Source organism: Schistocerca americana, chromosome 5 (assembly GCF_021461395.2).
Source record: "Schistocerca americana isolate TAMUIC-IGC-003095 chromosome 5, iqSchAmer2.1, whole genome shotgun sequence".
NCBI lineage: Eukaryota > Metazoa > Arthropoda > Insecta > Orthoptera > Acrididae > Schistocerca > Schistocerca americana.
The window spans coordinates 604,896,598-604,921,090 of NC_060123.1; the positions used below are offsets into that span (position 1 = coordinate 604,896,598).

A 24,493-nucleotide genomic window follows, 5' to 3' on the forward strand; every position below is an offset into this window, starting at 1 on the left:
CATTGTCTGAAGATGGTTTCGTTCGGCCACTTGGAGACCATTTGCACCCAGCCATTCATGGACTTCCCGTTCCCAAACAACTGTTTAAATTTTATGGCCATCAACATGCCTTGTCAGCAGGCCACAATTGTTCCCAATTGGTTTGATGAACCTTCTGGAGAATTCAAGCAAATGATTTGGCCACTCAGATCGCCCGACATGAATCCCGTCAAACATTTATAGACATTATCGAGAGGGCAGTTCTTGCACAAAATCCTGCACACTTTCACAATTACCGTATTTACTCGAATCTAAGCCGCACTCGAATCTAAGCCGCACCTGAAAAATGAGACACGAAATTAAGGAAAAAAATTTTCCCGAATCTAAGCCGCACCTGAAATTTGAGACTCAAAATTCAAGGGGAGAGAAAAGTTTTAGGCCGCACCTCCAAATCGAAACAAAGTTGGTACATTGCAATGTGAGACACAATTTAGGTCGAATGAATGACGATACAGTAGTTTGGTTCGAGTTGTAAGCTTAGCAGTTAAGCTATACCAGGTAGCTATTGCTATGCGTCAGGTGCTCCGTCCATATTTATACGGGTACCCTTCCTTTTTCACGTGCTTCGTCTGGTTTGAATTGATTGCTTATTTTTCTTTGATCTGATAAGTGCCGTTCTCTTTGTTATAGGTGTTTACGTCACTCTAAGCTGAAAATGCGTTACTGTACTGTGTCTTGCATTGTTTGTCGCATTCTGATAATGAGTGTTTACAGCCTGTTGCCGCTTGCGGCATGGCTTTCTTTCATGCGCGCTACCACCGCTTACAATTAAAAAAAGACAGAGAGGAATCGTCTCATTAGCGAAACAATGGCAAGAGAGTGCTATTTGTTGTTACTTACACTGCTGCTTTCTTTGATAATGATCAACAAGAACCAAATAATAGACTTCGTATGATAGAGAAGATGTTCTGAACGACAGTTTAGCGAAAATTTTTCTCCCTTTGAATATCTTTGCAGGTGCCTCTTTAGTACATTACATTCTGCACAGAAATTAGAATTATCTTAAATTTAAAAATCTAGTCAATTGCTGTGCTTCATTTCTGACTGTATCACTATTAGGCATAAGAATAATACGAATATAAACATGACATGATATGTATATTTCTCCGCATTTGCTTTTGTCTCACTGTAGTTTCGTAGTTTATTAGGCAGACAGGATTTAAATGAGATAGCAGCAAACACGAAAGAACACATGGCAAAATGTTTATATTCGTATTATTCTTATGGTGAAGAGAATACTGCATGTGATTCACAATTCATAAAAGTTCCTATTAGCAACCATCTCTTCTCACAGGTAGGAAAAAATTCAGAACGTAGAGTTGGCCATATTGACAAACATCCCAAACAGTCTTGCCAGTCGGATATTTGTAGTACATTGAAATGCTGCTACATTCGAAGATGAACTATACGGAATTTGTATTTACTTCGTTGGATAATGTATGAAAATGCAGCGGTCAAAACTCGGGGCGGAGAAATAAGCTCATCTTCCGCCTTTTTTTTTTTTTTTTTTTTTTTTTAATTTATTTACTGACGCAGAGCTTTTGACGTCAGTATTTATCTTTGTGCCTGCAAAGCATGCGTGTGTGGTGCTACATATATTCGACGGCAGAGGTTAATTGTGGCGGCACCTACCAACATTTTTCAGAACTTCCTCTTGCTTTGCATTCGATAGTAAGCTTCAGGCGGTTTTTTGGATTACATAAACCGGGAAAAAAGTGCGGCTTAGATTTGAGTAAATATGGTATGGATGGCTGTAGGGGCAGCAGGGCTCAGTACTTCTATAGGGGACTTCCAGTGACTTGTTGAGTCCACACCACATTGAGTTGCTGCACTATGCTAGGCTAAAGGAGGTCTAACACATTATTGGAAGGTATCACATGACTTTTGTCACCTCAGCTTATTATAGAAGATAATTCTAGTAATTTAAAATACTTTCCAGAAAAGTTGGAATGCGTAAATTTCATATGGTGTAGGTCACCATTCTCAAATATAGGTATTAGCTCATAGGATTTTGCATGTGGCAAACTGTAGTGCTAACATTAACAGTGCCCTCATGAAAATTAATTGTACCAGTGAAATCAAAACACTTGAAATGGGAAGCTGAATAATAAATTTAAGTGGAATTCACTCTAAATAGTAACTTGACATTCCCAGATAAGTGCTACATGTCACCCAGTAAATGTATTGGAAATAAAATAAAAATTTAAAAAATTGAGAATAGAAAAACATAACAGATTGAAACAATCCACCTGCTTTGTCACAAATTTCTTCCTTCTTCTTGATGGTTTTACTGTGAAATTCATGTGACACATGCTTCATAAATTGAATACACATATAATGGAAAATCCAGGATGGAATGAAACAATATTGTGAGAAGGAAAGTTGCTACTCACCATATAGTGGAGAAGCTGAGTTGCAGATTGGCGCAACAAAAGACTCTCACAATTAAAGCTTTCGGCCATTGGCCTTTGTCAACAATAGAATATCTCTCTCTCTCTTTCTCTCTCTCTTACACACACACACACACACACACACACACACACACACACACACACACAAACCAGTTGCCTGAGACTGCAGTCGTGTGTGAGTTGCAGTTGTGTGAATGTGTTTGTGTTTGCAAATGTGTGTGTATTGTTGATGAAGGCCAGTGGCCAAAAGCTTTAATTGTGAGTGTCTTTTTGTTGTTCCTCTCTGCGACTCAGTGTCTCCGCTATATGGTGAGTAGCAACTTTCCTTCTCATAATATTAATTACACATATAAGGTACAAACAGCAAACAGGAGATAGTTGTACGTAGCATAATTTTTGCTGTACTGTACCATATGCAGAAAAGATGACATTGCAGTAATATAGTGAATTCATATGTGTTAGGTACCAAATTATTTTCTTGATAATTTTAAGACGTATATGTATTTTATCTTTCTTCCTCACTCATTCTGTCAGCAAACATTACACCCCAACCCCCCACCCCCTCTCTCCCTTTCTGCCTGCCCTTTCCTATGTCCATCTCACGTATGTCATTAAAAACGTTGATACATTTTACTCTAAAATAACATTTGCATTAATATTTTGGTAGTGTTTATTCTTCTAACCGCAGCCCATACCAAGATATTCATATCTTGATATTGTGTCCCACTGCAGGTGGAACGTACAAATTTCAGATTGATGCCAGTTCACTCACTACTCCATTGGCTGTTGCATATTTGGTCACTAAGGACCTGCCAACGGTAATAAGCCTAATAAAGACTTTCTCAAGTATCAGCAATAACAGCAATACAGATGTTGGAGGCTATTTCTTGTTGGGTGCTATGACTTCTAAACGTATAAAAATAGAAGCGAAAGAAATTGTCAACATTATGCAAGTAAGTCAAACATAAAAATTATACATATGTGTATGGGCAAAACTGTCCTTATGGAAGATTAAAATGTAAATTTAAATAACTGGGAAGGCAAGGCAAAATGAAAAATAATTTAACATGAAATAATGTGATACAATTAAATGGGAATGGAAAGCAACATGAAATGTAGGAAATAGGAAAAAAATTGCATCATATGTAGTACAAGCTGTAAAACACCTATGGCACACAAATGCAGTTAAACTCCTTCTTAAAACTTCTCTCGGGGCCCATATATTTTTCCTTCAAAGGGTATTTTTCTTAAATAGGGATTTAAAACCCTTGTACTGAGGGAGTGACCAGAATGTGAATTCAAACTTTTCAGGTCATGTAAGTATACATTAGTTCCAAGCTTTCATATACTTGAAACTAAAATGCAGTTTAGCATGATCTCAAGAGGTTTCTGCTTCTGTGGCACGTCTAAAATCAGCAACGGGTATTCTGCTATAATGAATCATTAAAAAAGAAGAAGATATTGTTTTTACAAAATATTGTTTTATTCAGTAAATGTTTGGCATAAATATGATGCAAGTTAGAGGTAACTCCTTAAATAAAATATTTTGTTTTGTGGGAGGGTAGCAGAGGGAGGGGGAGGGGAGGATGGGAGGGGGAGGAGGAGGAGGAGGAGGAGGAGGAGGACAATGACGATGATAATGAGAGTGTAGCTTGCTTCTTTTTTTCTGTATAATATATCATTAGTAGTTGTCATTCCAGCTGATTGATGCAATAAGAACTCGTGAAAAATAGCTCTTATCAGTGTCACGTCTTATCTGTTTTAGCTTGTTCCTTTACAAGAGAATTTCACAGCTTGCTTATGTCCATCTGGGGCATGGAAGTTGTAACATAACATGTATGCTGCTGAGCTGTCAGCCAACTAAAAGTTATCGAGCCATAGTATTGTAAGGTTGGCTCTGCTAGCGAGGCCAAGTTGATGGAAGGCAGCTGGGCTGTCACAGTAAGGCATTCAGTTTCAGGGAAGCGAGCGCCCAGCTAATCGGTGGTTTTCCTCAGGCCACAGAAGTTGAGGGACAACAGTTAGTAAACTGAACATCATGGCCTGAATGTAAATGGTTTCATATATGGCAGCACATCCACAATATGACAGAATGTGACTATTTCCAAATTTGATAGTTATTCACAGTTTCATCATCGCATAAAACTAATCACATCAGCATATTCACAGCAATGAGGTGACTGTATTGAGACATTAATATTATGAATGTCACAAAAACTACAGAAGTTACGTAGTCACATAAATTAATAATGTTATGGAAAAGTATTAAAAATTAATAACCACCGACTGTTTCATTCGGTCTTGATAAACAGTGTGTTGAATGGTAGCTTAGGGCTCTAGTTACCAGCACTGAAAGCCACACATTTTATTTATTGAGTTATTATGTATTTTATATATTTTTAATTATATAAATGTATTGGACCATCATATTATCCGCAGTTACAGAGCAGCTGGATCCAGCATGCCAATACCTCTCCCTACTTAACCATCTAATATATTTCTAGATTATTACTAGATTCTGTTTAATTAAATGTTAATTCAGCCTATATGAAAGACACACATCATTTGAAACTGGTAATTTGCATATAATATTTGTTACCACAGCTGAATGCAGCATAAAAAGAGGCAGCTATTGAGTAGGTGAACTTTACTGTTTTCTTAATTCCTACTCACTAGGCAGTTGCCCTGACCACCAAGCCATCTGGACATAGTGGTCATTGCAACTGCATGGACTACCCTAGCACACCTCCTGTCAGATCCAAATTCTCAGCTTATCCATACACTATTAATGTAGTGCCACTTGCCCATTACTTACAGTATGTCACCAACTCCAGTAAAAGTTCGAGCCTGGTGTGCATCTGCACTGAAGAGATCGTTGGCCATCTTGCCTGAATTATATGTATATGTGGTGTCTGTTTTTTTGGACTTTCTGTTTTTAGGACTGCTGTTTGTGAAGTGTTGGCACAAGAGCCAACACCGTGTAGCTAGAGGAGGCCGAAATGCACGCTTTCAGCTCACGCAGATTGGCGTAAGGTCTGGAACATTACAAGGAAATGAGAACTTGGAAAAACGGACGTAACTGGTAGAATACTTAACTTTAATCCAGAAGTGGTGTACATCGGTCTGAAGGTACAGGCATCACAAGTTAAATCTCTATTGATAATGGCGCCTTGCTAGGTCGTAGCAAATGACGTAGCTGAAGGCTATGCTAACTATCGTCTCGGCAAATGAGAGCGTATGTGTCAGTGAACCATTGCTAGTAACGTCGGCTGTACAACTGGGGTGAGTGCCAGGAAGTCTCTCTAGACCTGCCGTGTGGTGGCGCTCAGTCTGCAATCACTGACAGTGGCGACACGCGGGTCCGACGTATACAAACGGATCGCGGCCGATTTAAAGGCTACCACCTAGCAAGTGTGGTGTCTGGCGGTGACACCACATTCCTCCCCCGCAAATCGGCGTACGGTCTTGTTATAAGGCTTCCGCCCGCCGTGGGGAGGACCCCATGTTGACATATGCGACGAGGTGGAGAGCCTAACAACAGGCGAGGCTGTGCCACCCGCACCCGGCCATTCGGTCCGAGGGGAGCTAGGAAACGCCTGAAAACCTAGTCCAGGGTGCACGCCAACATGCGGTGTATGCGCCTGTAAAGAGACAGGAGGGGCCGAAGATTCGACCTCCATCGGGGCGAGGCAGCCGACGGGCGAAGACGACATCTGGTCCGGAGCGGGCAAGAGTTCCATGTTGGAGGACAGCTGGTCACGGGAAGTGATCGGCAGCGCGTGACCCAGGGAGGTGCTTGGCGGCTGCAGCGAAGCGTCCACTGCGGGCGGTGCCTGCGGGAGAACAGGCGGCGGCGGCTGCGCGTCGCCATGGGGCAAAATGGAAAGCATCGTCGGTAACACCTGGGGATGAGGCGAGCCAGTAGATGGGTCCCCAGGGCGCTGACTGGACGGCACCGTCGCTGAAAACAGACGGGGAGCGGCAGAACCCGTGCGACGACAGAGGCACAGCTGATTGAGATGCCGACGCACCTCACCAGAGGCCCCCAAAACCAAATACATGGTGCGGCCGAGGCAGCGAAGAATGCGCCCTGCGAGCCAACGCTGTGAACCTCGACAGTTGCGATAGTATACAACGTCGCCAGGAGCAAAAGCAGGTGGCTGCCACTGCACAGGAACCTGATGCGGCGGATGCAGCAAAGACATCAAGGTTCGATGAGGATGACCGTGGAGCAACTCAGCCGGCGAGCGACCATCTGGAGGCTGAGAGCAATACGAGGACAAAAAGAGCAAGAACGCGCCCTCCCGAGAATGCGACGCTTTCAACTTCAACATCTGTGACTTGAAAGCCCGGACCAATCGTTCAGCGGCACCGTTTGACTGAGGCGAAAACGGCGCGGATGTCAGATGTTGAATACCATTAGCCTTGCAGAATGACAAATTCTGTGGATATGAATTGTGGGCCATTGTCGGAAACAATAGTCTGTGGAAGACCTTCAATACAAAAGATAGCGGATAACGCTTGGATGGTGGCAGATGACGCCGTGGAAGACATCCAGACAACAAGAGGAAAATTACTGAATGAATCTACCACAGCCAACCATCGAGCATTCCGGAATGGACCAGCAAAATCGATGTGTAAGCGTTGCCAAGGGGAAGTGGCTTTCGGACATGCAAAGAATTTCCGCGGTGGTGCGGATTGTTGTTCGGCACACGCCATGCAAGTAGAGCACATATTCGTAATCACAGCATCGATTCCGAACCAAGTACAGTGCTGACGAGCAAGTTGTTTCGTTCGCACTATACCCCAATGTCCTTGGTGGGGAAGCCGTAAGACAGAGGACTGCAACGAACATGGGACCACGACCCTGGACTGATCATTATCAGAACGTAACAGCAAAACACCACGTCGCACAAAAAGTCTCTCCTTGTGAGCAAAAAATCGGCGAACCAACGGATCCTCAATCCGTGACTTTGACAAGGGCCATTGCGTAGCAACAAAATGCAAAATGGTAGCAAGGACAGGGTCAGCAGCTGTGGCTGTAGCTACACGACGAAAATCAATCGGAAACGATTCGACCACGTCATCGGTTTCCGAATCAATGAACATGCAAGCAAGTTCGGAAGAATCGAATGCTCTATCCTCAGCAACAGGCAAACGGGACAACGCATTGGCGTTTCCGTGCTTAGCAGTGGACCGATACAAGATATCGTAGCGGTACTGCGAGAGGAAAATAGACCAGCGAATGAATTTCTGTGCTGTACGTGGAGGTACAGGCTTGTTCGGATGAAAAAGCGACGTCAATGGTTTGTGGTCTGTGATTGATGGTAAAGTGACGACCATACAAGAAATCATGAAACTTAGTAACACCAAAGACGAGAGCCAAAGCTTCTTTCTCGATCTGTGAATAATGTCGTTGCGCAGACGAAAGCAATTTGGACGCAAAGGCAATAGGGCGATCATGCGATCCATCTTTGTGCGCAAGCACAGCACCGATCCCGAATTCCGATGCATCCACCATCAACAAAAGGGGTTTCTGGGGATCGAATGGCGTAAGGCAAGTATGGGAAAGCAACGCCGATTTCAACTGGCGAAAGGCGCGTTCGCATTCCGTCGTCTAGACGAACGGAACACCTTTACGGCGTAAGCGATGAAGCGGAGCTGAATTGGAAGAGGCGTGTGGGGTATATTAATGATGATAATTGATTTTTCCCAGCACACACTGTAGCTGCTTCAAATTCTGCAGCGAAGGCAAGTCTTGTATGGCACGGAGGTGCTCTGGACTGGGATGTATGCCTTGGGCATGGATTACATGTCCCAAATATGGTAAGTCACGAGCAAAAAACACACATTTGTCTTCCGCAAGCGAAGACCATTTTGTCGCAAGACCTGAAATAATGTTCTGAGATTGGCTAAATGTTCATTTTCCGTCTTTCCGGAGATCACAGTATCGTCCAGATAGTTTGCTGCAGTAGGGACCGAGGCACAAACAGTTTGCAGATATTGCTGAAACAATGCAGGGGCGGACGCACACCCGAATGGCAGTCTTTTGAATCGATACAAACAAAGATCTAGGTCCAACTTCGAAAAATATTTACCCGGGCAAAGTTTGTCAAAAAGATCTTCCGGGCGGGGTAAAGGAAAAGTTGCAATCACTAGTTGTGGATTCACTGTAGCTTTGAAGTCCACACAAAGTCTCAATTTTCCGGAAGGTTTTGGCAAAATTACTAAGGGTGATGCCCAGAGAGAAGCCTGCACACGTTCAATCACACCTTGTGACTCCAAATCATGTAAGGTTCTTGCGACCTCATCACGCAATGCGTGAGGAACATTGCGTGCTCTGAAAAAATTTCGGTTGCGCGTTTACTTTCAGTTCCAAATGTGCTTAATAGTTCTTAGCGCAACCAAGGCCAGGAGCAAAAATGTCTGCAAACTCTTCACATAGACGAGAAACACTGGCTGAAGGCACAGTCTGATTCACTGATAGGACCTGATTTACTATAGACAAGTTAAACAATTGAAATAAATCTAAACCAAACAAGTTCACAGCAGAAGAAGAACGATGGACGTAAAAAGACACAAGTTTTGTTTGTCCCTTGTATGTTGCAAGAAGGCTGCACTGTCCTAACACGGGGATATTCTGACCGGAATAACTATTTAACTTAACATTTGCGGCACGCAACGGAGGTCTGCCCAGTTGTTTGTACGTGTCGTTATTGATCAATGAAACTGCAGCTCCGGTATCGAGCTGGAATGGTATCACGGTGCCATGAATGTCCAAGTCTACAAAAAGTTTATTGTCCTGCTGACGACAAGAGCGACTGGCTCGTGCAACGTGAACAGACACTGGTACAGAAGCACTTGCGACTTGACGCGATTTCTGGCGATATCGACGCACACTATTTGTGGGACGAACAGAGTCACTGTTAGAGAGAGTGGCACTGGGCGGAGTGGATTGAACTACATGAATTTCCATGGGCGAAGGTTCACGAGCCTGAGTATTCTTGGTTCGATTCCGATTCCGGCGCGAAGCAAAGGGCCTGAAATGGGTGTGAGTGTCCGATCGGAGCTTTTTCTGGCAAACACTCTGAACATGTCCCTTTTTATTACAGAAAAAGCAAATAGCCTGGCGTGACGGGCAATTCTCACGCGAATGTCTAGTAGCACACCGCGGGCATGATTGTAGCACTGCATTTGCCTGCTTGCGCGGCACACTTAGCGGAGAGCTTGGCGGCAGCTGCGCGGACGGGCACGAGGGCTGTTTACTGTTCCGTGCAGCTCGCCCGGCGGGCCGGTTAATGTGACACACGGCTGGCGAAGTTTCAAACGATTCCTGAGCAAAGTCAAGTGTGTCCTGCCTATCCAATATGTCCATCACTTGTGGAAGGGATGGATTGACTAGTTTCAAAATCTGTTCCCTTATACGAACATCAGATACGTTCTGTGCAATTGCATCACGCACCATAGTATCTCAATAAGGGAGTCCACATTGACACTCAAAAGCACAATCCCTAGTAAGGCCTTGCAAAGTTGCAACCCACTCCCGATTAGTTTGACCGGCCGTACGTTTTGTATGAAAGAAAGTATACCTTTTTGCAACTGCATTGACTGATTCTTTGAAATATGCATCTAATGCAGACAAAATTTCGTCGTAGGACAGAGTTGCTACGTCGCGTCGGGGAAATAATTTCACTATCACTCGGTACGTGTGCACCCCGACGGATGCTAACAAAAAAGGCTGCCGCTCGTTACCTTGAATTCTGTAGGTGGCGAGATGGAATCCAAATTGGTGTGACCACTCCGTCCAGCTTTCCAGTGCCGCATCAAAAGGACGAAAAGGTGGTGCAACTGCTTGTTGTGGCTGCGGTAGCGGTGAAGCGGCGGCGGCCGCATCGGTTTGCATTGCATGTTGACCCTGGACAAGCTGTCCAAGGGCATCCAATAAGGCCTGCGTCTGCTGATTCTGCAAGCGATAAAATTCGGACAGTACATCTGGAGATTGTGGCGAAGCCATGACACAATGAAATCAGTCTATCAACAAACACAAAATCCTCGGTGCCATGTGAAGTGTTTGCATAAGAGCCAACACCGTGTAGCTAGAGGAGGCCAAAATGCACGCTTTCAGCTCATGCAGATTGGCGTGAGGTCTGGAACATTACAAGGAAATGAGAACTTTTCTTTGTTTGAAAATCCTTGCAGACACCTCTTTAGTACATTACATTCTGCACAGAAATTAGTCATCATAGATTTAAAAATCTAGTCAATTACCGTGCTTCATTTCTGACTGTATCACTATTAGGCATCAGAATAATACCAATATAAACATGACATGATATGTATATTCTTCCACGTTTGCTGTTGTCTCACTCTAGTTTCGTAGTTTATTAGGCAGACAGGATTCAAATGAGATAGCAGCAAACACAAAAGAATACATGGCAAAATGTTTATATTTGTATTATTCTTATGGTGAAGAGAATACTGCATGTGATTCACAATTCATAAAAGTTCCTATTAGCAACCATCTCTTCTCACAGGTAGGAAAAAATTCAGAGCGTAGAGTTGGCCATATTGACAAACATTTCAAACAGTCTTGCCAGTCGGATTTTCATAGTACATTGAAATGCTGCTACTTTCAAAGATGAACAATACGGAATTTGTATTTACTTCATTGGTTAATGTATGAAAATGAAAATGCAGTGGTCGAATCTCGGGGCGGAGGAAAAATCTCGTCTTCCACTTCTTTTTTTAAAATTTATTTACTGACGCAGAGGTTTTGGTGCCAGTATTTATCTTTGTGCCTGCAAAGCGTGCCAGTGTAGCGCTACACATATTCGACAGCAGAAGTTAGTTGTGGCGGCACCTACCAACATTTTTCAGAACTTCCGCTTACTTTGCACTTGTTTCTAAGCCGCAGGCAGTTTTTTGAATTACGAAAACCGGAAAAAAAGTGTGGCTTAGATTCGAGTAAATACAGTAACCCACAGATGGCAGTCCCCCTATAGTGTATTCCTCACCCTGTAATGTGAATGGATTTGTGGTGTGGAGTCAAGGTTCACACAGACCCTAATATTCATTACTGTAGGTTCTATTGTATCATTCACATTTATGCAACTTGTAGTCCGATATTGACAATGGCTCCAAGGTTGGAAAGAAAGCCGGATATGCATTTATTGTTCAAACAGATTTTGGCCTTGCAGCTTGTTATCATTGAATACATACCACAATATTTCATCTAGTCACCTGCCAGTCATCCTCAGGTAAGCCATCAAAGACTGATGAAGACATCTTCCATGCCACAACATATAGCATGCTCTGAGTATACCACACATACTTCAGAATCAAGTTGGCAGACAGACCACACTACCCGGTGGAAGTGCCTTCTCTGATGGAACCGTGGAACTCAGCTGTCCTCTATTACTGCTCATTCCAGCCATTGACACACTCTGTTGTCTTTGATTAGAGCAAATTGTGGAGATGATATGGTTCCGTGCACTATCATCTGGTAGTTATTACACTTAATCAGATTTTCCACCATGTGATCCATGGATTCTTTAATTATGGAGTCCCAAAAAGATGTTGCTGCAGTGAGAATCATTATATCATCATACTCCATTGAATGTCTGGTGGAAATATGATGTTCAGAAATAGCAGACTTGCTTGGTTGCCAAAGGCAAGTGCAGCATTGATGTTCAGTGCAGTGGTCTGACATATGTAAGCCGTACCACATTGACAAGATATTTTGTAAATTCTAATAAATCATTCTTCACCGACTCCGGAAGATCTGCAGTCTTAGATGGTGGGCAGAAAACTACCATCACCAAAATTTACAGAGGATATTTGCTGTCTTAAACAAAATGTTGCCCATAAAGGGAAGAAAAGCTAAAGATTTTGCTGGTGTATTCTCCACTTAAACTGCTCCCCAGTTCTTTGTTTTTAACTTTAGTACCCTGTTAATCTGCCAGGTCGAGCATCCATTATCCCTGAACACTGTCTTTAGGTGGGTGAACTCTATAGGCAAACTATCTAGATCTTAACTGTGTGAACTTTGTTTGAATATGTTTTAAGCACACTCAAAGCTTGTAAATATAAATCAGTATAAGTGTGATTATGATAAACTGAATGCCCCAGACAGCCATAATTCTTCCATATGACCAAGACATCCAAGAAAGGTGGACAAGACTCTTTCTTTCTTTCCATAGTGAAATGAATATTGTTATGGATTGATGTGATGTAGAAACTTCATTAATTTGTCTCCTCTATGAGGCCACACTATGACAGTATCATCCATGTACCTCCAAAATACTGTTGGTTTCATTAGATAGCTGATTGAAGCAGCCTTTCAGTGAAATACTCCATAAAAAGATTAGCCACCCAGGCAGACACAGGGCTACCCACAGCAACCCAGTCAGTCTGTTCAAAATAATATTGGTTGAGGAAAGAGCAGGCTGAAACAAAGCAGTAATGCCCACCTAAAACTTACTACCAATCAGTGCCAAAGGATCTGCAAGAGGAACCTTTGTATAAAAAGTGATACCAAACCAAAACTAACTAAACGGTATGAATTGCTTAGCCAGAGACCCCCCAGCCTATTGATAAGGTCAGCTGAGTTGCACTTGTGATATGAGCATGTTCTCCTGATCTCGGCAAAGAAGTTAGATGTTTTGCTGAATCATATGTGGGAGCTCCAATGTTGCACACTATTGGAGATTTTCCTTATGAATTTTTTGGAAGGCCATACTGTCTTGGTGGTACAAAACCATGTGGTCTTAACCTCTTGATGAAAGGGGTTTTCTGCCCACCATCTAAGATTGCTGACCTTCTGGGGACAGTGAAGGAAGATATGTTACTGCAAAAGGCCAGAATTTACAAAATACCTTGCCAGTGTGGTATCATTTACGTGGGTCAGATGACATGCACCTTGAAAGAATGTTGCACTGAACATCATTGCTGCACTCGCCTTTTGCAACCAAGCAAGCCTGCTGTTGGTGAACATTGTATTTCCATTGGACATTCAACGGACTATGATAAAACAATGATTCTGCCCACAGCAACATGTTTTTGGACTTGATTATTAAAGAAACCATGGAAATATGTATGGAAGAAAATCTGATGAAGTGTGATAGCAGCCACCATCTCTAATATTTGCTCTGTTCGAGAACTACAGAGTGCACTGACAGCTACAGTGAGTGGTAGTGCAGAGGACAGCTGAGTTTTGCAGTTCTACCAGTGAAGATGCTGCTGCCAGATAGTGTGGTCCGTCTGTCAACTTGATTTCGATGCCTGCACAGAGTACCCACAGTGCTCTACATATTGCGGAATGGAGGGGGTCAGCAAGTAAATGGAATAGCAGAATACATAGTCTTCCCCAGCTCTTCTTCAGGAGGAACCTTTTATCTGCCGTGAGGTCACTGATGTTGCCTCTTCATTGATAAATGAACAGGTAATGTATAGCTTCTATGAGCTGCAGCAATTCTTGGTTAAACCTTTCTGGTCATGACAATGAGAGAGTCAGTTGCTCAGTTTTCGGTGCACTGCGCAGCAGTAGTGGTTGTCATTCCATATCAGCCACAGCTGTTCAGCAGATTACTGAGAAGGAAATCATTAAGAGCTGTCATTAAAGTGGTGCCGTAGTGTGTGTTCGGTCACTTGTGCATAGAATATTTAGCATTAGATCAAGTGTAGGGAATGTCATTCAAGAGGGAATAATTTCTGAACCCAAGGCATTATTAGAATCTCATGGCATGATTTCATTATTTGATCCCATTATCGCTATTGATAAAGGAGTTTATAGTTGCTTCTTATCCTGTTGTACATACTGCACTTCATCCACTGATCACTATATGCTATTAATTAAGAAACAATTTAATGGCAACAAACAGAGGTATAATCCTTGACAAAGTAAGGCAGGAGACACCTTAATACTGGCAACTGTGCTATGACTATGATTTCATTGCAAAATTGTGTGTGTATGGCATTCCAGCACAGCAGCACTTCATTTTTCTTGAGAAAAAAAGCACACACACACACACACACACACACACACACACACACATTGGAAAGCAGTAATAATCTTTGAACTATAAACTGCGAATAGGTGTGACTCTGAAAATAATAGGCCACATGCTACCCTAAAAATGAATGCAGCAATAATACTGCTGGGATTGTTGCAGTGCAGGACAATCCAGTCATAAATGTCAGTTCTGAAAATAAATCAGGAATTTTGTTAAATAACATTAACTTAAATTGTGAGAACAAAGAACTTGCAGAGCTGAGAGTTAGCTCAACAATGGAGGCTACAAGACAGACAGTTGGTCATGGTGGACCAGTAACAGTGGAACTAAGTCAGTTGGTTTGAATACATAAGTGGAATGAATAATGTTCTTAGGCAACAAAAGGATGATCTTAAATAGGAAAGTGACAATGATACTAAGCAGCAAACTGCCAAAGTTGCTAATCTCATGGTGGATCGGGTCAAAGAAATAAAGAAGAATTTCAAGAAGCATTATAAAAGCCACAAAAGGAACTCATCAGTGTGTTCCTATAAAAACATGATGATTTACATAATGAAGATTGTGTGTCGAATAAAATGGCATTCGATCAGGTGGAAAACAAAATCAGTGCAGGTATCATGATAGTAAAGACGGATTGTTCACAGCACAAACAGCCAATCATTAAAATGTTATTTGGTATATTGCAACAATGCATGGATCTGGCCACAAAAGTTGAATCTGTACAGCAATCCACTGTAGATGAAAGTGCACTAGAAGAAAAAAAATAAGTGAAACAGTACAAGAGTAACATTTTGTTTTCCCGAGTGCAATGCTAAACAAGAATGTTGATAGCACTATTGAGGCATGGAAGTTTCATGAGTTCAAACCAAATCAAGGATTATGCCCAATTGCTTTCATGCACCAGTTCGGAAACACTTCTTCAACATTGCATTCTGAGAAACAGTGTACTGATATGTATGTGAGCAATTTGAAAGAGAGTGCATATATGTGAGTCATGAGAATCACTAATAGCTACAATAATTTCAGTGAATGTCAGGCAGCCCTTTTAAATAAATTTTGGTGGTTTGAATGAAAGTGGACAGTCAAGTCAAAATTATTGACACCACAGTGACTCCACCATTCGCAAATTTTTACAGAGGTACATATGTTTGGCAGAGCCTGTCAAAGACACAGAACTCATATAGATTCTTATACAGCAATTACCACTGCATGCTGTGAGAAATTAATCTTTGCAAGTACAAAGACATTGATGATGTACATTTTTCAGAGATCGAATTGCATCTCTCTACTCCGAAAAAAGGTGGTGTAAGAATAGTTACTCTGATGTAAGAAATGACAAAATAAAACCCTGTGAAATGAGCATCGTAGTGAACAGAACAGCAGAGCACTGAGTCGGTTGAGTGAGCATAACAAATCAGGAAGGCATGATGACCACATACAACCATACAATAAACTGCAGGGATATCGTCTTGAATCGAGGCTTTGGATCGATTGCCGCAACATAGAAGAAATCATGATGTGGTTCCACTTCAGGATTTATAGGAATGCAACCTAAATACTAAAATACTAAAGGAACTGAAGACAGGGACCCAGAAGGCTTTGAACATCTTGAAGTGTCTCAGCAACGGGTCATGGGGAACAGATAGGATGTGTCTGCACCAGTTTCATAGGCCCTTCATGTAATTGCAGCCGGACTATGGGTACTCGGTGTATGGATCAGCGAGGCCTTCTTACCTGAAGATCATTGATATTGTACACCATGAGGGGTTCAGACTAGCCACTGGCACTTACAGGACAGCCCCATACCCAGTACATGTTCAGAGGCTGGTGAACTCCCACTTACCAAACAGTGGCAACTTCTCATGGTGCATCCGGTGTGTCAGTTCCTCACTACTCCCTCTTCCCCAGCATACCATACCATCGCTTGCCCAGCTATGGAACGCCTCTTTATCACACACCCCCAGGCAGTGGGCTATTTGGGATCTGCATGATATGTGTGCTAGAGTCCCTAGATGTGGGGCGTGTAGAGGCTCAAATCTAGGATTTTAGCTGGCTGCCACCTTGGTTACTGCAGAGAACCAGAGTGATTTTAGATTTAGTGCAGTACAGAAGAGATTGCACTCCTGCTTATTTTTTAATTCATTCTTTTATGCCATCTCAGCTGTGTACCAGAACTCGGTAGCAGTATTTACAGATGGGTCTGACTGGGGAGGGGGACTATGTTGGTTGCTCTGCTGTTTTCCCTGGTTGTGTTCTCAATTTCTGATTGTCTCATGCGTTTACTGTATTTGATGCCAAATTAAATGTGATCTTGCAGGCACTCGAGCAAATGAGATATGTTTCAGGTGCTAAATTCCTTGTTTGTTTCGATTCACTAAGTGCTCTTTGCTCTCTACAACCCTTTTGTGCAGCAGATAAAATAGTTCAGAACATCCTGGTTGCCCTCCTCAAACTACAAAGTCTGGGGAAGGAAGTGTGTTTTTGCTGAGTGCTGGGGCACATCGGTATCGGGGGAAATAAAAGAATGGATGTAGCAGCCAAGGAGGCATCTCGCAGTCCTCAATTAGTTCGGTGTGCCATCCCCCTGCATGCTATTGTCTCGCTGTTACAGAGCCATGCATTGATGGGAGGATGAGTGGCTGGAAGTAACGGACAATAAACTGTGTCTAGTAAAGTCCATTAACGTGGCCACGGGGTACCTCAATCCAACCACTTTGGCGGATGAGGTACTCATTATTTGTCTTTGTATAGGCCACAGCCCTATGATGCATGGCTTCTGCTCACTCCGGCAAGAGGATCCTTCAATGTGTGGTGCTTCTGGTGTACAGATCACTGTGCATCACATATTATTAGACTGCATTTTATTTTCAGGCAAGAGGGCAGCAGCAGATTTGTCAACATATCTGTTCTCAATTTTAAGATTTTGTGATACGTCCAACTTGTTTCCTAAAATTATAGGCTGCTGTTCTCAATGTGGTAACAGGGTGTCTGGCTGAGCCATATTTTTTGTAAGTGGTCAGCCAGTTACATTGCCCTGTGTCATTATTTTAGATTCTCTGTCATTTTACTTATGTTTTAATCCTCAATATAGCGCCATTCACCCTTTCTCCATTGTCTTAAGGCCTGTGTGATAGCATGATTGTATGGGTCGACATGAGTGATTTGGGAGTGAATGAGTGAGTGTCATTTTGTAGATTTACTCCTTATTGCTTGATAAATTCTTAGCCACTTAGCCATTTTATTCATATTAGTTTCATTTAATCTCGCCGTTCTGCGCTAGTGAATTAAAAAAAAAAAAAAAAAAAAAAAAAAAAAAAAAAAAAAAAAAAGCGCGCACACACACACACACACACACACACACACACACACACACACACACACCAAACACAAAACTTGGTTGTAAGTTAGTGATCAGGAAGCAATGTTTGGACCTAGGCCATGGCTCTGCTGCTCCATGCATCAGATGGGTTCCCTGCCAGAGGTAGCGCGGCACTATTTTCCATCATAAACCAAATCTAGGCTGCATTGGCAGTTTCATAGACTTGAGCTATTCACTTTATTTTTCTCAGAGAAGGATTTGATTCCTGCAGTATGTGGTTTCTCATTTTCAAGCCAGAGGTAAGATGCACTGTAACATCCCTGATTAGAGACTCCATATAGTTCTACCTTCACAGACATTTGAATATGCAATTCCTACGTAATCCTTGTAGGTTGATGGTCCAGTCTACATATGTCCTCTCACATTGTGCTATAGAAGCAGGTCAATATATTTGCTACATTATAGACAAGAATTATTGTAATAAACCAATGAAGGGATACCAGTTGAAAAGAGCAGACACCTAGCTATGTGACAGACAGTTATTTAGATCAGTGTTTTACCTTGGGGGGTATGTATTCCAGGGCAAAGGTATGAATTGAGAGGCATGCACAATCATTCACATCTTTGATTTTCCATCCCCCCTCCCACCTTCCACCACATTTTATTATTGTCTTTATGGAGATGAACTGTAGCAGCAGCAATTATTTATAGGATCCGTGCGAAATTTGGTGGAGAGAATCAAGAATATTGTTGGTGTTTCTGAGGGAGACAGGTTCTTAAGAGAATGATTATCTCAGTGATTTGTTATAAGAGCATAAAGAGTCTATGTTGGCATATAAGGAGGAAAGCTCTTAAGACTGTATGTCTCTGCAGGACATATAAAGCAGGAAGATATCCCGTGCAAGTATATGTTATATTGATCTTGCAACCTGTTAGGACCTTGTTATGTTGTCATTCCTTTTTCTCTCACCTTTCAGGCTTTCAAGGAAGAAAGTATATTTATTTCCAGTGCAGCAGCAGACGCAATATATTATCAGCTGCAACGCCACACAAGAGATTTACATGACTTGAAAATAAACAGAAACATTATTTATCAGTTGGTGAAAAGTGATACAGATCCCTCAAAAGAATCAAACAATCATATGTTGCATCCGGTATGTTCATTTATTGTATTATATTGATGTTGAATATCAAAATAATTTGAACTTGAACATATTTTTTTTTAATTCCTCAAGGTTAATCATATGTGAAGCATTGTATTTGTTAGCGTATGCTTTGAATAATGATATAGCCATTATTTCATTTTCCCGATGAATCAAAGAAATGTGTGTTTGCTCTTAATTTATTTGTACTTTTCTATGTTTGTATTCCATTTGTATGTAACTTACTTGTTCTTTTCTGTAGCTGAAATAAGATAAATTTTAACACTGTATCAAAAAGAAAATCCACCTGACAACATAAAAAATTATTAGACAGAATTTTTGTCTGTGATGGATTTAGTTTTAATAGTTTTCATCCATTCCACACTAAAAAGTCTTTCCCATACAGACTGATCTCATGTGGGCAGCACATCTGTTGTGACCAGCAAATCCTTTCCAATTATGGACAGGTACCGCACTCCAAACCAGTCTAGAAACAGATCTCCCTTGCCAGTTTCTCATATTCCAACCCCCCCCCCCCCCCTCCACACCAGGAGGCTCACAGTTTTTCAGGAGTTCGTGCGTGGCACACATGGACCCCGAGATACTGCAGCCCATTCGTCCTTCCCTGGATGCATTTCCTTCTCTGTGTCTCTGCCTCCCTGCCCTCAATCCTGCCCTGTGCCCCCTCCTCCCCTCTCTGTGTTCTTACTTATGTCAGCCTGGCTACCCACCTGGTTTTCTGTATTCCTTGCAGTTTTGAACCCCTTGCATTCGGTCCCTGTTTGGGGTTTGACACCCCCTCCCCCACTTCTAAATTTTTCTCTTTCTTCAATGAGCCATTTGGGGAAGAACTCCATCCTAGCATCTATGTTGTAGGTTCCTCTCCCCCCCCCCCCCTTTCTTTCCCTCTTCCTTCTCTGCTGTCTCTGCCCTGCAAGGTCACCAGCATGTGTAGCGGGACGGTTACGTACTCATCTGATGAGCCCCGTGACAGCACAGGGATCACACTTCTGATACCTGGGCTGTTGCCTCCCATGGATGCCTAGGACTGGTTGCTTGTCATTTCAGAGTATCAGAACTCACAGCAGTGGCCACCATGCCAGATGGCCCTTGCTGTGACTGAGTGGCGCCCATGGGGATAGCCTCTGATCAGTGTAGGTGGTATCAAGGCAGATGCGTTTTGCATGAAGCATATCAAGCTCCAAAAAGTCTGATCATTCTCATATGGCCATCTGTTTGATTGATAACAGATCATTGACTGCTGCTTCTTATGATCCTGTGTCCTCCACTTCCATGGCTACACCCTGGGAGGAGGGCCAGGCTTGCTAGCTTGGGGCTTTCCTTACTACCTGGCCTGTAGTAGGATGGCAGGAACACATTCACCACCACAAAGCCATTATTTTTTGTAGAAAATATTGAAGACAAGTTTGCCGAAGTGGAGTGTCTCCGTAAGATGCGGTTAGGTTCGCTGTTGATCAGAACTTATTTTGCCACCCAATCTGCAGCTCTTCATGCTTGTGATCATCTTGATGACGTCCTTGTGTCCATTACACCTCACCAGTATCTGACTGTGGTCCAGGGTGTCATTTTCCATAGGGGCCTTATCCTTCGAACCGATGAGGAACACTGGGCCAGTCTGGAACAATGGGACTTTCACTTTGTTTGGTGTGTGCAGAAAGGCCGTAAGGACAATCACACCAATACTGGCACCTTAATTCTGGGTTTTTGAAGGAGATACCCTCGCAGAGCAGGTCAAGATTATGTGTTACCAGTATGACTTGAAGCTGTATGTCCCACCACCCATGAGGTTCTTCTTGTGCTTGGGTTTTGGGCATTTCTTTCCGTTGTATGGCAGACCCTGTATGTGGTGATTGTGGACACTGACACAATTGAGGACAGCCCTTGTGTGTCCACTACCAGTGCGTGTAATTTATCATGACCATCACTCTCCGTGCTCACCAGATTGCCCAGCTTGTAAGAAAGAAAAGAAGATACAAGAGTATAAGTCCATGGATCGTTTATCTTACACTGAGGCTTATCAGAAATTTGACCGACTGCATTCTGTGTCGATGACTTCTACTTTTGCCTCTGTATGTCCTTCCCCCCTTCTCCTTCTTCCTTACCCCAGCCCCTTCCCCTTCTCTTCTCCCCCTCCCCTGCAGTTCCCACACTCCACCCTCCACAAATGACTCCTGCCATCTGGGTTCAGAGGACATCCTCAGTTCATATAGGCGGTTGGCGGAGTTGGTGAAGGCGGAAAGCCTCGCTCGCGGGGTGGAATCTGAGCTAACTATTTGTAGTATCGTTCCCAGAACCGGTCGCTGTCCTCTGGCTTGGAGCCGAGCGGAAGGCTAAACCAGAGGCTCAGACAATTCTGCAGAGATCTGGGGTGCAAATTTCTTGACCTCCGCTATCGGGTAGAGAAATGTAGGGTCCCCCTGAATAGGTCAGGCATGCACTACATGCAGGAAGCGGCTACAAGGGTAGCAGAGTAAGTGTGGAGTGCACATGTGGGTGTTTTAGGCTAGAGAATTCCCTCCCTAGGCCCGACAAGACGCCTCCTGAGATGCGGCAAGGTAGGAGTAGGCAAAATGCAACATTGAATAACAATATTAATGTGCTAATAGTAAACTGCAGGAGTGTCTATAGAAAGGTCCCAGAACTGCTCTCATTTATAAACGGTCACAATGCCTACATAGTACTAGGGACAGAAAGTTGGCTGAAACCAGATGTAAACAGTAATGAAATTCTAAACTCAGATTGGAATGTATACCGCAGAGTCACGCTAGACAGTGAAGGGGGAGGCGTGTTTATAGCGATAAGAAGTGCAATAGTATCGAAGGGAATTGACGGAGATCCAAAATGTGAAATAATTTGGGTGAAGGTCACGGTTAAAGCAGGCTCAGACATGGTAATTGGATGTCTCTATAGGCCCCCTGGCTCAGCAGCTGTTATGGCTGAGCACCTGAAGGATAATTTGGAAAATATTTCGAGTAGATTTTCCCACCATGTTATAGTTCTGGGTGGAGATTTTAATTTGCCGGATATAGACTGGGAGACTTAAACTTTCATAGCGGGTGGCAGGGACAAAGAATCCAGTGAATTTTTTTTAAGTGCTTTATCTGAAATCTACTTTGAGCAGTTAAACAGAGAACTGGCTCGTGGTGGTAACATATTAGACCTTCTGGTGACAAACAGATCCGAACTATTTGAAACAGTTGACACAGAACAGGGAATCAGCGATAATAAAGCAGTTACTGCATCGATGATTTCAGCCGTAAATAGAAATATAAAAAAAAGGTAGGAAGATTTTTCTGTTCACCAAAAGTGACAAAAAGCAGATTTCAGAGTAGCTGATGTCCCAACACAAAAGTTTTGTCTCAAGTGCAGATAGTGTTGAGGATCAGTGGACAAAGTTCAAAAGCATAGTACAATATGCGTTAGATGAGTATGTGCCAAGCAAGATTGTAAGAGATGGAAAAGAGCCACCGTGGTACAACAACTGTGTTAGAAAACTGCTGCGGAAGCAAAGGGAACTTCACAGCAAACATAAACATAGCCAAAGCCTTGCAGACAAACAAAAATTACGCGAAGCGAAATGTAATGTGAGGAGGGCTATGCGAGAGGCGTTCAATGAATTTGAAAGTAAAGTTCGATGTACTGACTTGGCAGAAAATCCTAAGAAATTTTGGCCTTATGTCAAAGCGGTAGGTGGATCAAAACAAAATGTCCAGACACTCTGTGACCAAAATGGTGCTGAAACAATGGATGACACACTAAAGGCCGAAATACTAAATGTCTTTTTCCAAAGCTGTTTCATAGAGGAAGACTGCACTGTAGTTCCTTCTCTAGATTGTCGCACAGATGGTAAAATGGTAGATATCGAAATAGACGACAGGGATAGAGAAACAATTAAAATCGCTCAAAAGAGGAAAGGCCACTGGACCTGATGGGATACCAGTTTGATTTTACACAGAGCACGCTAAGGAACTTGCCCCCCTTCTTGCAGCGGTGTGCCGTAGGTCTCTAGAAGAGCGTAGCATTCCAAAGGATTGGAAAAGGGCATAGGTCATCTGACTTATGACCTAAGATGTTGAGTCCCATAGTGCTCAGAGCATAGGTCATCCCCGTTTTCAAGAAGGGACGTCTAACAGATGTGCAGAACTATAGACCTATATCACTAACGTCGATCAGTTGTAGAATTTTGGAACCCGTATTATGTTCGAGTATAATGACTTTCCTGGAGACTAGAAATCTACTCTGTAGGAATCAGCAAGGGTTTCGAGAAAGACGATCGTGTGAAACCCAGCTCGCACTATTCGTCCAGGAGACTCTGAGGGCCATAGACACGGGTTCCCAGGTAGATGCCGTGTTTCTTGACTTCCGCAAGGCATTCGATACAGTTCCCAACAGTCGTTTAATGAATAAAGTAAGAGCATATGGACTATCAGACCAGTTGTGTGATTGGATTTAAGAGTTCCTAGATAGTAGAACGCAGCATGTCATTCTCAGTGGAGAGAAGTCTTCCGAAGTAAGAGTGATTTCAGGTGTGCCGCAGGGGAGTGTCGTAGGACCGTTGCTATTCACAATATACATAAATGACCTTGTGGATGACATCGGAAGTTCACTGAGGCTTTTTGCGGGTGATGCTGTGGTATATCGAGAGGTTGTAACAATGGAAAATTGTACTGAAATGCAGGAGGATCTGCAGCAAATTGACGCATGGTGCAGGGAATGGCAATTGAATCTCAATGAGGACAAGTGTAATGTGCTGCGAATACATAGAAAGAAAGATCCCTTATAATTTAGCTACAATATAGCAGGTCAGCAACTGGAAGAAGTTAATTCCATAAATTATCTGGGAGTAGGTATTAGGAGTGATTTAAAATGGAATGATCATATAAAGTTGATCGTCGGTAAAGCAGATGCCAGACTGAGATTCATTGTAAAAATCCTAAGGAAATGCAATCCGAAAAAAAAGGAAGTAGGTTACAGTACGCTTGTTCGCCCACTGGTTGAATACTGCTCAGCAGTGTGGGATCCGTACCAGATAGGATTGATAGAAGAGATAGAGAAGATCCAATGGAGAGCAGCGCGCTTCGTTACAGGATCATTTAGTAATCGCGAAAGTGTTACGGAGATGATAGATAAACTCCAGTGGAAGACTCTGCAGGACAGATGCTCAGTAGCTCGGTACGGGCTTTTGTTGATGTTTTGAGAACATACCTTCACCGAGGAGTCAAGCAGTATATTGCTCACTCCTACGTATATCTCACAAAGAGAACATGAGGATAAAATCAGAGAGATTAGAGCCCATACAGAGGCATACCGACAATCCTTCTTCCCACGAACAATACGAGACTGGAATAGAAGGGAGAACCGATAGAGGTACTCAAGGTACCCTCCGCCACACACTGTCAGGTGGCTTGCAGAGTATGGATGTAGATGTAGATGTAGATATGGATGCACTCTCCCTCTCTGCCTGAAGAAGTGCCCCCTTTCTTTGGCACCCTCTAGTGGTGGGGCTCCCTCCTGGGGCCCCTACCCCCGGCATCTCTCAGGCCTGAGGCC

General features: G+C 42.9%; 1 protein-coding gene across 3 annotated transcripts in view; it reads left to right on the top strand.

The window, feature by feature from the left end:
• The window catches only part of LOC124615502 (leucine-rich PPR motif-containing protein, mitochondrial-like), a 167,575-nt gene that overhangs the window by 86,487 nt on the left and 56,595 nt on the right, over positions 1 to 24,493 (top strand). For 2 of the 3 annotated variants that reach the window (XM_047143453.1, XM_047143455.1), the window contains exons 9-10: positions 3,183 to 3,403; positions 18,758 to 18,934. In XM_047143453.1, the coding sequence (XP_046999409.1) occupies positions 3,183 to 3,403; positions 18,758 to 18,934 (398 nt within the window). The remainder of the gene's footprint in view (positions 1 to 3,182; positions 3,404 to 18,757; positions 18,935 to 24,493) is intronic. The other variant, XM_047143454.1, reaches the window with a different exon arrangement.